Here is a 12,747-nt window from a genome sequence, read left to right as displayed (position 1 = left end):
AAGATATAAAGTACGTAACTCACTTCTGGCCAGATACCTGGTTGTAAGTGGAGCATGATGTACGAGGACTAGATGAAGTAAATATCTTTACAATATAGAAAACCGGGGATGATATGGAACTTTAGTACTCAAACTTCAGACTAGATTAGAGTATCAAGGCATAATGAACAAAATAAACTACAGTCGTACTTGTCTGATATATATTTATCATCAATCGAATAAATCCAGATATGTCTGGGACACAGTACTTTAATCGCACGATTTACGACGATCTGCGCGATATTACCCCAACTAACTTCTCCAATCATCCCTCCACTTTTTCTGTGGCTATGTACATATGGAGTAATCGTGCCAAGCCCCCCCCCCCCCCCCCCCCCAACACCAGGTACTTACATACATACATAACTAGGTCGTGGTGTTGGTGGGCTGCACCGGATAGTTAGCAAATTGTGAGGATTAGGTATATCTTGTATGCCAACTGTCATAGCCTCAATTTTCTTAACCCTCAAACCAGTTAGGGGGAATATAGGAAGATATATATAGCGTAGATGAACTCTTAATTACTTAGTATCAGCCTAACTAAGAAGTATAAAGTATGCCTGAAGTAAGAGAATGGCTATACTTTACACGTGGTGATTTTAAAAGGTGCTCTTTATACTTCTTTACCATATAATTAGAATTAATTTTAGTGGTAGATCAATTAAACCGCACTGCCGTAGATCTTTATTCTTTTATTTTTATTTAGCCTAGTTTGAAAGTTGAGCAAATCGATGTTATGCTTATGTTGCGTTTAAGTACCTTTTGTATGGAGTTTAAATACAAAAGATACCTAATATTTACAATCTGCATCCTGACAATTTGCTATCCGGTGCAGCCCACCAACACCCGGTAGGTGTGGATTGGGCGCTTGGCACGATTATCGTTCCGACTTCTGGAAATGCCGTTGCCTTGGTGCTATAGCATAACGGGTTTAAAGGGGTTTCAAACAGCTTCCGAAAATTGTCCGCGCTATATCTATACGAAAATCCCGCTTTAGGGATTATTCATTATAGAAGATACATAGTATATCTCTTCAGATACTTAAGATTCCAATATTGAATGTATAATTATTCTGTGTGTTTCAAGAGTCGAGAAACTGACGATTTATCGTATGTACCTTTATGTGTTAATCCCTGACAAAGGATGTCTTGGACAAAGTTTGGTTGGGCCCGCAGGGGGTTACTTGGCAAGGACTGGGTACACTGCATGTTCGGACGTCCACGGGTAAACCCAAAGTGATGAACATATCGCCAAGTAACCTAAAATCGAGAGAAGTTTGTCGAATTCGGCGTCGGAGCCGTAGGACTCGGATGATGCATAGCGTGCATCAGACTCCGCCGGTGTATATAAACCGAGACCATGCCGGTCTCATCGAAATCTGTACTATATATCCCATACTTCTATTTCACTTGACTCGAGGTGAGAATCACAATCAAAATGGGTTTCTCTCTTCAGACACTCGTGGTTTCAGCTCTAGCTATTTCAAGCTCTGCTGCCTCTCCTTTGATCCACCCCCGGGCAGCAAACACATCCTATACAAACTCCAACGGCTTGACATTCAATCACTTCAACGGTTCTCTTCCAAATGTGACCCTCCTAGCCACTGGTAAGTATCAATAACATAAGACATGATAAATCTACATAACACAATATCCCCTAACCAAAAAAACAGGTGGGACCATCGCCGGCACAAGCAACGACAAAACCGCAACAGCAGGTTACAAATCCGGCGCTCGAGGAATCAACAGTATTCTCTCCGAAATACCAGATATCTTCGACGTCGCCAACATCGCCGCCGTTCAGGCGCATAACGTCAATAGTGGCGACATCTCCTCATCCCTCCTCTTAAACCTGACCCACACACTCCAGACCCAAGTCTGCGATGATCCCACCATGTCTGGAGCCGTGATCACCCATGGCACCGACACTCTGGAAGAGTCGGCCTTCTTCATCGATGCGACAGTAAACTGCGGCAAGCCAATCGTATTCGTCGGCTCGATGCGGCCCTCTACCGCTATCTCAGCGGATGGACCCATGAACCTCCTGCAGGGAGTAACCGTCGCCGCAGACAAGAACTCCAGGGACCGCGGAGCATTGGTTGTTTTGAACGACCGGATTGTCTCGGCTCTGTTTGCAACCAAGACCAATGCGAATACCATGGATACCTTCAAGGCATATGAGCAGGGAAGCCTGGGATTCATTGTGTCGAACAAACCGTACTTCTATTACCCGGCTGTGCAGGCAAATGCTAAGCACGTGGTTGACGTGTCCAATGTGGATGCTGTGCCTCGTGTGGATATCCTGTATGCGTATGAGGATATGCACGTGGATTCGCTTTATAGTGCTGTGAAGAATGGCGCCAAGGGTGTCGTGGTAAGTCAATTACCACCCCATTTTTATGAGATTTGAATATGTCGAGCAGTGCAATGCTAATCTCATAATAGATTGCTGGCGAGGGCGCAGGTGGTGTTTCCACGGATTTCGGTTCTGCTATCAATGACATTGTTGCGAAACACAATATCCCCGTCGTGCTGTCGCATCGTACTGTGAATGGCGAAGTTCCCACTGCTGATTTCACCGGGGAGAGCGCGAACACCAAAATTGCTAGTGGAATGTTTAATCCCCAGCAGGCGAGGATTTTGCTTGGGTTGTTGTTGGCCGAGAAGAAGGGTCTTGAGGAGATCCGAGAGGTATTTTTGAAGGCTACTGTTGCTTGAAGATTTCGGAGAAAATCAAGGAGGGGAAAAGATAAAGGACAAAGGACATGAATATACACATAGACACATACATTAATATATAGATGATTGATGTATTTCCACAAATTCCCTACATATGTGCCTAGTAAGGATCGGGATAAGAGATCAAATGTTTACCATGCTTTGGGCAATAGCAGGTTTGCTGAGTAGGACTACCCTGGGGGGCTACACGTAAGTACATTTGGTTTTGCTACCTAACTGCACTTTTACTATAGTCGATTACAACGGATCTTTCAAGTTGTGCAGCATGTGTATTTCACGAGAATAAGGAGAAGATTACATGAATGATGTATTTTGCTAGCCGAGCTAGTCTAGGTTAGCTAAAAGTGGTACATGGTAAGAGGATATATGAGATCTGAGGACGTTTAGAAGTGAATGGCCTTTGAGTAAGTGGCCATGGCAGCCTCCTTGAAGGCCTCGGAGAGGGTAGGGTGGGCGTGGCAAGTGCGGGCAATGTCCTCGGAGGAAGCACCGTACTCGATGGCGAGGGTGGCCTCAGCAATCATCTCACCGGCACCGGCGCCGACGATGTGGACACCGAGAATGCGGTCGGTCTCGGCATCGGCGATGAACTTAACAACACCCTCGGTGTCGAGGTTGGTCTTGGCGCGGGAGTTGGCGCTGAAGGGGAAGGTACCGACACGGTACTTGACACCGGAGGCCTTGATCTCAGCCTCGTTCTGGCCAACCCAAGCGACCTCGGGGTGGGTGTACATGACGCTGGGGATGGCGGCGTAGTTGACGTGGCCGTAACCAGTCTTGATGTATTCGATGGCGGCAACGGCCTCCTCCTCGGCCTTGTGGGCCAGCATGGGACCGAAAGTGCAGTCACCGATGACACGGACGTGAGGGAGCTTGGTGCGGTACTCCTGGTCGATGACCAGACGGCCACGGTCATCCTTCTCGATTCCAACCTGCTCCAAGTTCAGGCCCTCGGTGTAGGGGCGACGGCCAATAGCGACCAAGACAACGTCGGCGTTCAGAACCTCCTCCTTACCACCCTTGGCGGCCTCAATGTTAAGGGCGACGGTAGAACCGCTGTCATCACCGGAGACGACCTTGGTGCCGGTCTTGAACTTAATACCCTGCTTACCCAGGATCTTCTGGGTCTGCTTGGCGATCTCGGCGTCCATGCCGGGGCCACCAATCTGGCCGAGGAATTCAACAACAGTGACCTCAGCGCCGAGACGGGACCAGACGGAAGCCTAATACCACGATAAAATGTTAACAAGATCCAGCGTTCGAGACTCATTCCGTAGTCAATACATACCATCTCAAGACCGATGATGCCACCGCCGATGACGGTCATCGTCTTGGGGACCTCAGTGAGAGCCAGAGCACCAGTGCTTGTGACGATGCGCTTCTCGTCGATGTTCAAGCCGGGGAAGCCGGTGGCTTCAGAGCCGGTGGCGATGATGATGTTCTTAGCGCGCAGGGTCTGCTCGCCACCGTCGTTGAGAGCGACCTTAATGGTGTTGGCATCAACGAAAGAACCAGTACCCTTGTGGTAGTCGACGCCGTTCTTCTTGAGCAGGAACTCAACACCCTTGGTCAGGCCTTCAACAGATGTGTCTTTGGCCTTCATCATCTGGGTAAGGTTGAGCTTAACATCGCCGACCTCAATACCGCGCTTCTTGGTGTCGTGAAGAACCTGGTGGTAGAGATGGGAGTTGTTGAGGAGAGACTTAGAAGGGATACAGCCGACGTTCAAGCAGGTACCGCCGAGGGTTCCGCGCTTCTCGATACATGCGGTCTGCCAGGGTGTTCAGTTAGTATGCGGATTGCAACAACAAGACTGACTTAATTGAAAACCAGAAAGTTTGTAAAAGAAGTAGTTCGTACCTTGAGACCCTCTTGTCCGGCCTTGATAGCAGCAACGTAACCGGCGACACCACCACCGATGATGACCAGGTCGTGATCACCTATTGCCCGGGAAAGCGGAAATCAGCAATCGCATACGGGAAGCAAAGAGAACCTCTCCGGGAACTCCGTGATGGCGATGCAAGCATCGACTTACCTGCTTCAGAAGCGAAACCACGTTTTGAGTGGCCAATGAAGACCATGGGAGTAAGGAAACTGTTGGGAATAGCCTTCTGGCCGACATGGCGGAGGGTAGACCGGGGCGTAGCCCGGGGCAATACGGCGCGGAACATAACGAAAAAAAGGAACAAAAAGACTAGTGATCTTTAGATATAAATGCAATCCTCGATGCGAACGGATTGGAGTTGTTGGGAGAGCGCAAATAGGGTGGGTGGATTCGAGTACGGGAAATGACTGAGCTTTTGCGGTATTGCTTGGTTTCACCGCCTAAGACGGACCGTAGCCGCAAAACTGGCCCGTATGGATAAGGCGGTGAATACGGGCCGGCAACTTACCGGAGGATTTCGGGAGTTGGTTCCGATGATTCTGCGGGCAGAATATTGGACACAGGAACAGCCCAAATATTATGATTGAACAAATACGATGCCAGGAGAAAGGAACACTTGATCTCATGTAATTTTGTGGTCAAGTTTCTTTTATATGGCAGGTATTGGTAATTTGATCCGGGGTTCCTTGCACCATCTACCTCTTCCCGGTTTGGAAAGGACTACTCCGGGGATTGCAATTTGCAAAGCCACTTCCTACGGGCTGGAGGAGTTAGCGGCGATTCCCCAGATATTCCTTTGCCTACCCGCGGACCATTTTTACGGCAAGAGTTCTCGGCGGTCTCCGCCGCGGTTATAAGCGGACACTAGACATACGACAGTGGATTATGCCTAACGCAGCCCAGAACTCTCCACACGGGTTGAAACTCGAGTCTTGACCTCGATACCCTTTATATGAGCTTCCACCCCTCAAGAGTGGTGGGTCGCATGTGAACCGCGTACCAGAATATAAAATGATATTCAAGTATTCTTCTGCTTGGCACTCTTACTCTTACTCAACCAGCCCTTGATTTTCACAAATTGTTTTCTATATCCTTGCTGTTTACACCATCCATCCTTGCGCTCCGCAAAGAGCTGGAAGAGAAATGGCCCATCCCGGAGGATAATTATCCTGAACGTATGTGCACCCCTAACTACACGGTATTCGTATATGGCAACAAGAAGTCCGGGAAGGAGGCATTTAGACTGATGTACAAAGCTAGATGGCATAGACGAAGAAAGCTTCTCGATGAAAGCGAAGGTTAGTCAATCTTCATTTGTAAGTAAGCGAGGAATTCAGAAACGAAGTTCAAAGCCATATCCCAGGTGTATCCTCTAGACCGAGTCTGTGAGTTCATGAGCTCGTGCAATACATATCAAGGCAGATTTAGTCCCGTCCACAAGACGATTTCTCCTCCTCCTTTAGATTTCTCTTCTGTCGCCACTTGATCCCATTACGCGCCACTATCCACAAGCAGGGAGAAACAGCAATGGAGATCAAAGCAAGCGTGGTGTATGCCCAGCCCTCGCCCATGGCAGAGCTCATAGGGCTGATCGCTGCTGACGCTGCGGCACCAAGTTCGCACCGGAATAGATTGTTTGCCGCAGTCGCGGCTGCCGACTTCCCTGGCCAGAGATCTACCATCAAGGCATTCAGGACCTGTGAGGTACCAATGATCGACCATCCGGCAATGAACAAAAGAATGATAGGAGCAGCAAGATTGACCTTGTGACCCAACACCCAGCCGTAAGTCAGCATTGCTAGGTTGCTAATATAGTAGAGCGGGAGAGCGACTTCCAGTCTCGCGCGCTCAATGTTAAAGTTCCGGATGTCCGCACGCACATTCTTGACGACAGTGATACCGGCACGTTTTGCATGGCGGCGGTAGTTCCAGTCGACCAGTCGCCCAGTTGTGAAGGCTGACAGAACCCCCCTCCCCCGATAGGGAGGTACATCAACGAAGTATGAAGGTCGTTGAAGTGATAGATTTTATGGAAGGAGGTCGACGCACCAGTCATGACAGCATAGAAACCAGCAAACAGCAGTCCTGTGGTGAGTAAGATGACCGAAGTCTCGAAATCTAGAACGACTTTCATAGTCGGGACCGGTGATGGAAATCGGAGAGAGTAGTTCTTCCGTACCTCGGCTTCCTTGTCCGGGTCAGGGACGAGACCCTTCTGTTTGCGCGTGCGATGCCGGAGAATATCTGCCACAGAGTTATTCAAAAGAGGCGGTGGGATGGACCCATCTCCGACGACTTTGCGACAAGTCTCCGGTAGGAATAGAACGAGGACGAGGAAGAACACGCCACCGAAGATGAGCAGAAACCAAAAGATCCAGTGCCAATTGGTGTACTGACTGAGAAGGCCGCCAATTATTGGTGACAAAGAGGGGCCTAACATGCTTCCGACTGAAGCGAAGGCGATGTATGAGCCTCGTTCCGCGGACGTGATCATGTCTCCAACCAAACCGTTTGCCAGGGCCACAGTTCCGCTGCTACCTGCGCTCTGAAGACATCTGAGGACAAGAAGGGCAGCATAGCTGTTTTGGAGACCTAGTCCCAGGTTGGCGGCAAGATAAATTGTGAAGCAAATGATGTAAGCGGGACGGCGGCCTGCGGTGTCTGAGAAGCCTGCGATCAGCATGGGTGCCACCCCCTGCATAATCTAGAAATAAGAAGCATGATCAGTTGTGCATTTCCTTGACAAGATTGTTGTTTTCGTTGACCTACCAGGTAGGTAGTGACTGTCAAGTTCACCTGGGAGACGGTGATATGCAGGGAATTCGCGATAGTGGTCAAAGCGGGCAGATAGATGCTCGAAGACAAGGGTGAGAAGAAACTAGCCAGGGATCCCATGGCAACAATAGCCCGCTTCTGGGCTACTGTGAACTGGGAATACCCTTCCACGCGCGTGTCTCCATGCTGGCTTGGCGGGTCTGGTGTTTTGGTATCAACCTCGTTGCAGCGCTCTTGCGCCATGTTGCCTTTTTCCATTGGATCAAGGTCGGGGATTTAACTGACCATGTGCTATAATCGTGGAAGATGCGTTTTATGAAATATCCCCGATGGTTTTGTTACTTGCCCGGTTCAGGGAAGTCTACCAATTAGAGTTCGTCGAACAATCCCGGGACCGGCATCGACCTGAACTCAGCCTTATACGCTTGCCCAGGTGTTCTTGCCACTCTTCAATTCATGCAATCAGAATGTACGACCCGTAAGGTTTGTGTTCGTAGATTCCAGGAAATATTTGCTTGTGATCAAGTCTTCTTTTTTGCTTTCTCGTGGCCTTGAATGTTATATACACATGTTTCATAGTAACATGCACTCTCGTGTAGACTGGAGACTGGAGTGTTCGGAGTCCATACATATCAATCGCCGGGACTTTCTCGAAGGCAACATCCATGATTGTGCTCATGGTTATGCGCACTTCATATATGGGTCAGCATGTGTTTCCGGGCTATCAACCTTGGAATAGACTAACCCCCGGAGCATTAGAAGGACAAATGCCATCTCTCACGACGAAGGTATTCAAGATCTATGGAGACGAAGCGATTCCAGGGCCGCGGAGAATTAACTATGTAGCTTACGCACAGAATTTCCACTTTCCGTTTCCCAGGAAGGAAGTGGGCAAGACAAAGTCATGTGTGCAAGGGCAGACGAATATCGGAAGCAAAGCACACCTGGTCGTATGGATGCAAAAACAGCTGAAACCTGGGGATTTCGGCTTTTACCTATTTTGTTTGCATTTCTCGGTAGTCCGGTCGGTTTGGTAAGGGCCTGGCCTTGAAACCGAAGTTGCTAGACATATCTTCGACCTCTTTGATGGATGCATGCTCATTAATATCGAGTTTTCAGATGATAATCTCCCACCCCCGCTGCACCTGTATGGAGTGGAATATTGCCTCATATTCACGCCCCGAGGAATAACTTTGCATCCTACGCAATAGAGCCTCTTTTTGGATGCGCAGTTGGGCCCACAACAACATATCTTTGCCCGTTCTTCCCGTTCTCATCCCTCCAATCAAGGCCAAAAATTAATATGCCCTATCAACCTAGCCCAGAGTATTTTCTTGTTCGCTTCCCTTTTCCATTCTGTGCTCACCTCTTGCCGCTTTTTGATCGAGTAAAACTGAGCATGCCCCTGAGGGTTGCCATATGGTTGTCCAGGTCCCCCGTGGGCCAGCCTGATCCACTCAGACCTATGTCGATCTCCACACTAGTAATATAACGGCATTTCACCAGTCGCATGCACAGTGGATTCAATATATTACAAATGTAGCAACCAAAATAACAGTCATAATACCAGTATAGCAATCTTCGAACGGCTCTATAAACCGATATTCAGCTTCTACTAATTGGTGTTACAACCATTGGTCATGAATCGTAGAATTTCATAATAGAGAATTGTACTCCGTAGAGCTGCTAAGCAGATAATCCATATATAAAATTAACTGCGTTACAGAGCGCCAGTAAAGTTTACTTAGATTATCATGGTTTTGATTAACCGGGATCTGGAAGAGGTGTAGGCTAGGACGTGACGAAAATAGGCACGGCGTTGAAGCGTAAATTGTGTCGGCAATAATACTTATAGAACCCCAGATGCCGTTCGACCGAAAGTGAGTGCGTGGGGGCGGATATGTCCGTGTTCTGCAAGAAGCCCCATGCAAAGTATGTCTTTTAATCTAGCAGGGGAATAAACGATATATTATTAGCGCCTCTTCGGAGACTAAGATGAGTATATTGAAAGAATTGGTGGCGTTGTGGTAGAAACAACGAACTAGATCTAGTTGGCTGATGGACACAGCCTACGGTGGGACTAGCCCGTAAGCGACGGGTGAGAGCGAGACTAGTGTTATAGATGATACGGTTTTTACGGTGTCTCGGGTATACCTAGGTTGATTATGTGACCTTATCGCATTCCCAGCTAGGTTTGAAGGTTTACAGAAGAGCCCCAAAGCCAACACAATCATGGAGAGGATAAAGGAAAGCGATATGAGCGACTTAGATCCAAGGCATACCTCGGGTTTTACGTACGCTAATTAAGCCAAATCGACTGACAGAAAACGCCCGTACCAATTTGGGTCTCGTCTTAAAGTCATGGTGCAATCGAAGGAGACGCTTCAAAAATGGAGGTGAGCGCCGTACCTGGACGGGCTGGTGGATCTCTCACAGCAGCCAATCACCTGAGAGACTGTCACGCGACCAAAACTGAATGCCAATCCCGGACTGAAAAATACACTGAGCGCATAGAAGCGGCGCCAAGAACATCTTCCCCGGGCTTCTCGACCCACTCGAGGGAAAATGCGGAGGTCACAGCCCTGGAGAAAGCCATACCACCGGATAATTCACCAAATTCACCACGGAGTAAGTAGCGCTCATCGGTTGGTATTTTGACTTCCGGACCGATTCCAAGCCGAATCCAATCTAAATTTCCCGGGATGTGCAGAACAAAGAAGCAATTTCCTTCGGATTGCCGAGGTCAGTAAACCGGGTAAAAGCTCCCAGACCTTGCCCCGCCATGACATTCCTACCATAAATGGTAGGTATTCGCCGAGCCCAGATTCTAGCCCTGATCCCCAGGTTTTTTCATGCTGGTGGGTAAGTCGTGTTGTATCGACGCTGGTGACTGGTTTGCTATCTCATGTCCCCCATGTCCCACCGGGATATAACCGGATCCGAACTGTCACTCCTTGCTGTTCATGGCTGCTTTTCGGCCGATCTCCGGGGGGAAGTTGCTGTGCATCATCATCCATTGGTAATTCGGAGTTGCGCCGTGTGCATGACTTGGGTCTCGGCGATGCATGTAAAAGCTTTAAAAACCTCCAGTGCCGGGATGTAGGCCCGATCTTCGATCTATTTTTTTTTCGCTGTGCAGTTCATCCTACCCCGCGGGCTAGGGTCTGGTTCACATTCCTTCTCTTTCATTCCTATCTCAGCCTATACAACCAGATATTTAATGCGACAAGACCCCAAGAATACTCGATTCGTCCCTCTCGCTCGCGTTCAAAATGAGTGACAAAATACCCTCGTGGAATGTCGTCCACAAGTTGGAGAAGCGCCAGCTTCTCATCGGAATCAACTGCGTGGCCGGACTGTCTATCTTATTCTTCGGATACGACCAAGGAATGATGGCCGGTGTCAACAACGCAAAGGATTATATTGACCTCATGGGATTCGGTTATACTGAGGTGGTGGACGGCGAGGTCACCCCGGTGGTCACAAATTCCCTGCTGCAAGGTGGGATCGTGTCCGTCTACTACCTGGGAACGCTTTTCGGCGCATTACTCGGTGGCTGGCTCGGAGACCGCACGGGAAGAATCAAGACCATTGCAGCTGGTGCTTTATGGGCTATTCTGGGCGCGGCACTGCAGTGTTCAGCACAAAACCACAATTGGATGATTTGCGGTAAGAAGACATATGGTTCAATAGACGCGATCTTGAACTAACTTTCCCAGCGCGCTTCGTTAATGGTATTGGAACCGGAATTTTGAACGCTATCGTCCCTGTCTGGGCTACCGAGACGGCTGAACATACTTCGCGCGGACAATTCATTGCTATTGAATTCACGCTGAACATTTTTGGTGTTGTGTTGGCTTATTGGTTGGAGTTGTACGTAAACCCATTCAATTTCTGCGATATCAACGTAAACCCATTTAATTTCTGCGATATCCTTTCTAATGTTCGATAGTGGCTTGTCTTTCATCGACAACGGAGAGTCAGCCTTCCGCTGGAGATTCCCTATCGCATTCCAGATCCTCTTCCTCATTGTCCTTTTTGCGGCTGTTTGGTTCTTCCCTGAGTCACCTCGATGGCTCGTCAAGGTCGGCCGGGAGGATGAGGCCCGCTATGTTCTACAGCGTCTACGTGGATCTAGCGGAGAGGACCTCATCCGAGCGGAAGCCGAGTTTCAGGATATTCTAAGCATCGCCGAGCTAGAACGAACAGTGAATCACGGTGATTCATATCTGTCTATGCTGGTTGGCTACAAATCCGGTGACCTCCATATCGGCCGTCGCGTACAGTTGGTCATTTGGCTACAGATCATGCAGGAATGGGTGGGCATCGCGGGTGTTACTGTTTATGCACCGACCATCTTTGGCATTGCTGGGTTTGATTCGATGAAGAGTCAGTGGATTAGTGGACTGAACAATATCTTCTACATGGTATGTTTCCATATTGAGGCAAAGACCGAGTGGTGCTTATGTGCTTGTCTAGTTTGCTACGCTAGTCTGTGTCTTTACTCTCGACCGTATCGGTCGCCGGTGGACTTTGTATTGGGGCGCCGTTGTCCAGGGTATTGCCATGTTTCTTGCGGGTGGATTTTCCCGTCTCGCCATCGACAACAAGGCAGCCGGTGATATGGGCAAAGCATCCTCGTACGGTGCGGCCGCAGCTTCGATGATTTTCATCTTTACCTCTGCATTTGGAGCTTCGTGGCTCACAGTCCCTTGGTACGGAACTTGCTTCTGATATTTTCATTCAATGCTAATTCCTCATTTCATAGGGTTTACCCGGCTGAAATCTTCCCGCTGGCCGTTCGTGCACGTGGAAATGCCTTTGGTGTCGTCGGATGGAGTATTGGAAATGGATGGCTAGTGAGTGAACATCCTCCAATAGATACAAGACCCATATGCTGACAGAACATTGAAAGACTTTGCTGTGCCCCGTCATGTTCAATGCCATTGGTGAAAAGACACTGTATGTCTTCGCCGCCAGTAATGTCATCGCTATTCCCATGGTGTGGGCTCTATACCCAGAAAGCAACCAGCGCACACTAGAAGATATGGATCTCCTATTTGCGGCTAAGACGCCCTGGACCTGGGATGCAGAGAAGACCTTTGCGCGCCTCAAGGCAGAGAACCCAGGCATGGTCCAGTCTCTCGGTCCCAAGGGCAGCGTTGTGGACCCGGAGACTGGAAAGCCTCTTTCTGTTGCTGCGGCTGTTGCGGCTTCCAAGGCTGGTGAAAATGCTGTAGGAGCCGAGCATGTAGACCGTGTTTAGATTTGAGGTGGCAGGACTTGATGATGTGCTATGTTTGGGCTCCC

General features: G+C 48.9%; 4 protein-coding genes across 4 annotated transcripts; 2 read left to right on the top strand and 2 right to left on the bottom strand.

The window, feature by feature from the left end:
- Positions 1-1,476: 1,476 nt before the first annotated feature.
- Positions 1,477-2,756, top strand: N7471_008319 (asparaginase ahrA; the record flags this gene model as incomplete). Its single annotated transcript, XM_057281038.1, has 3 exons — positions 1,477-1,645; positions 1,712-2,412; positions 2,484-2,756. 3 exons carry the CDS (start codon positions 1,477-1,479, stop codon positions 2,754-2,756), a joined length of 1,143 nt encoding a protein of 380 aa, XP_057135298.1.
- A 404-nt stretch (positions 2,757-3,160) lies between these two features.
- N7471_008318 (dihydrolipoyl dehydrogenase) lies at positions 3,161-4,948 on the bottom strand (the record flags this gene model as incomplete). The annotated part of the gene is made up of 4 exons (XM_057281037.1): positions 3,161-4,000; positions 4,066-4,548; positions 4,638-4,717; positions 4,813-4,948. The coding sequence occupies 4 exons, from the start codon at positions 4,946-4,948 to the stop codon at positions 3,161-3,163; spliced, it is 1,539 nt and encodes a 512-aa protein (XP_057135297.1).
- A 1,138-nt stretch (positions 4,949-6,086) lies between these two features.
- Positions 6,087-7,680, bottom strand: N7471_008317 (Major facilitator superfamily domain general substrate transporter; the record flags this gene model as incomplete). Its single annotated transcript, XM_057281036.1, is given in 3 exon segments — positions 6,087-6,545; positions 6,563-7,366; positions 7,432-7,680. 3 exon segments carry the CDS (start codon positions 7,678-7,680, stop codon positions 6,087-6,089), a joined length of 1,512 nt encoding a protein of 503 aa, XP_057135296.1.
- Positions 7,681-10,709: 3,029 nt separating this feature from the next.
- N7471_008316 (uncharacterized protein) lies at positions 10,710-12,703 on the top strand (the record flags this gene model as incomplete). The annotated part of the gene is made up of 6 exons (XM_057281035.1): positions 10,710-11,106; positions 11,157-11,310; positions 11,390-11,864; positions 11,917-12,152; positions 12,206-12,296; positions 12,353-12,703. The coding sequence occupies 6 exons, from the start codon at positions 10,710-10,712 to the stop codon at positions 12,701-12,703; spliced, it is 1,704 nt and encodes a 567-aa protein (XP_057135295.1).
- Positions 12,704-12,747: the final 44 nt, after the last annotated feature.

This window comes from Penicillium samsonianum (genome assembly GCF_028829775.1).
Source record: "Penicillium samsonianum strain IBT 33392 chromosome Unknown utg000004l_segment0_segment0, whole genome shotgun sequence".
In the NCBI taxonomy this organism is placed as follows: domain Eukaryota; kingdom Fungi; phylum Ascomycota; class Eurotiomycetes; order Eurotiales; family Aspergillaceae; genus Penicillium; species Penicillium samsonianum.
Note: the sequence above shows the minus strand (reverse complement) of the source record. Positions and strands in the feature narration are given on the sequence as shown.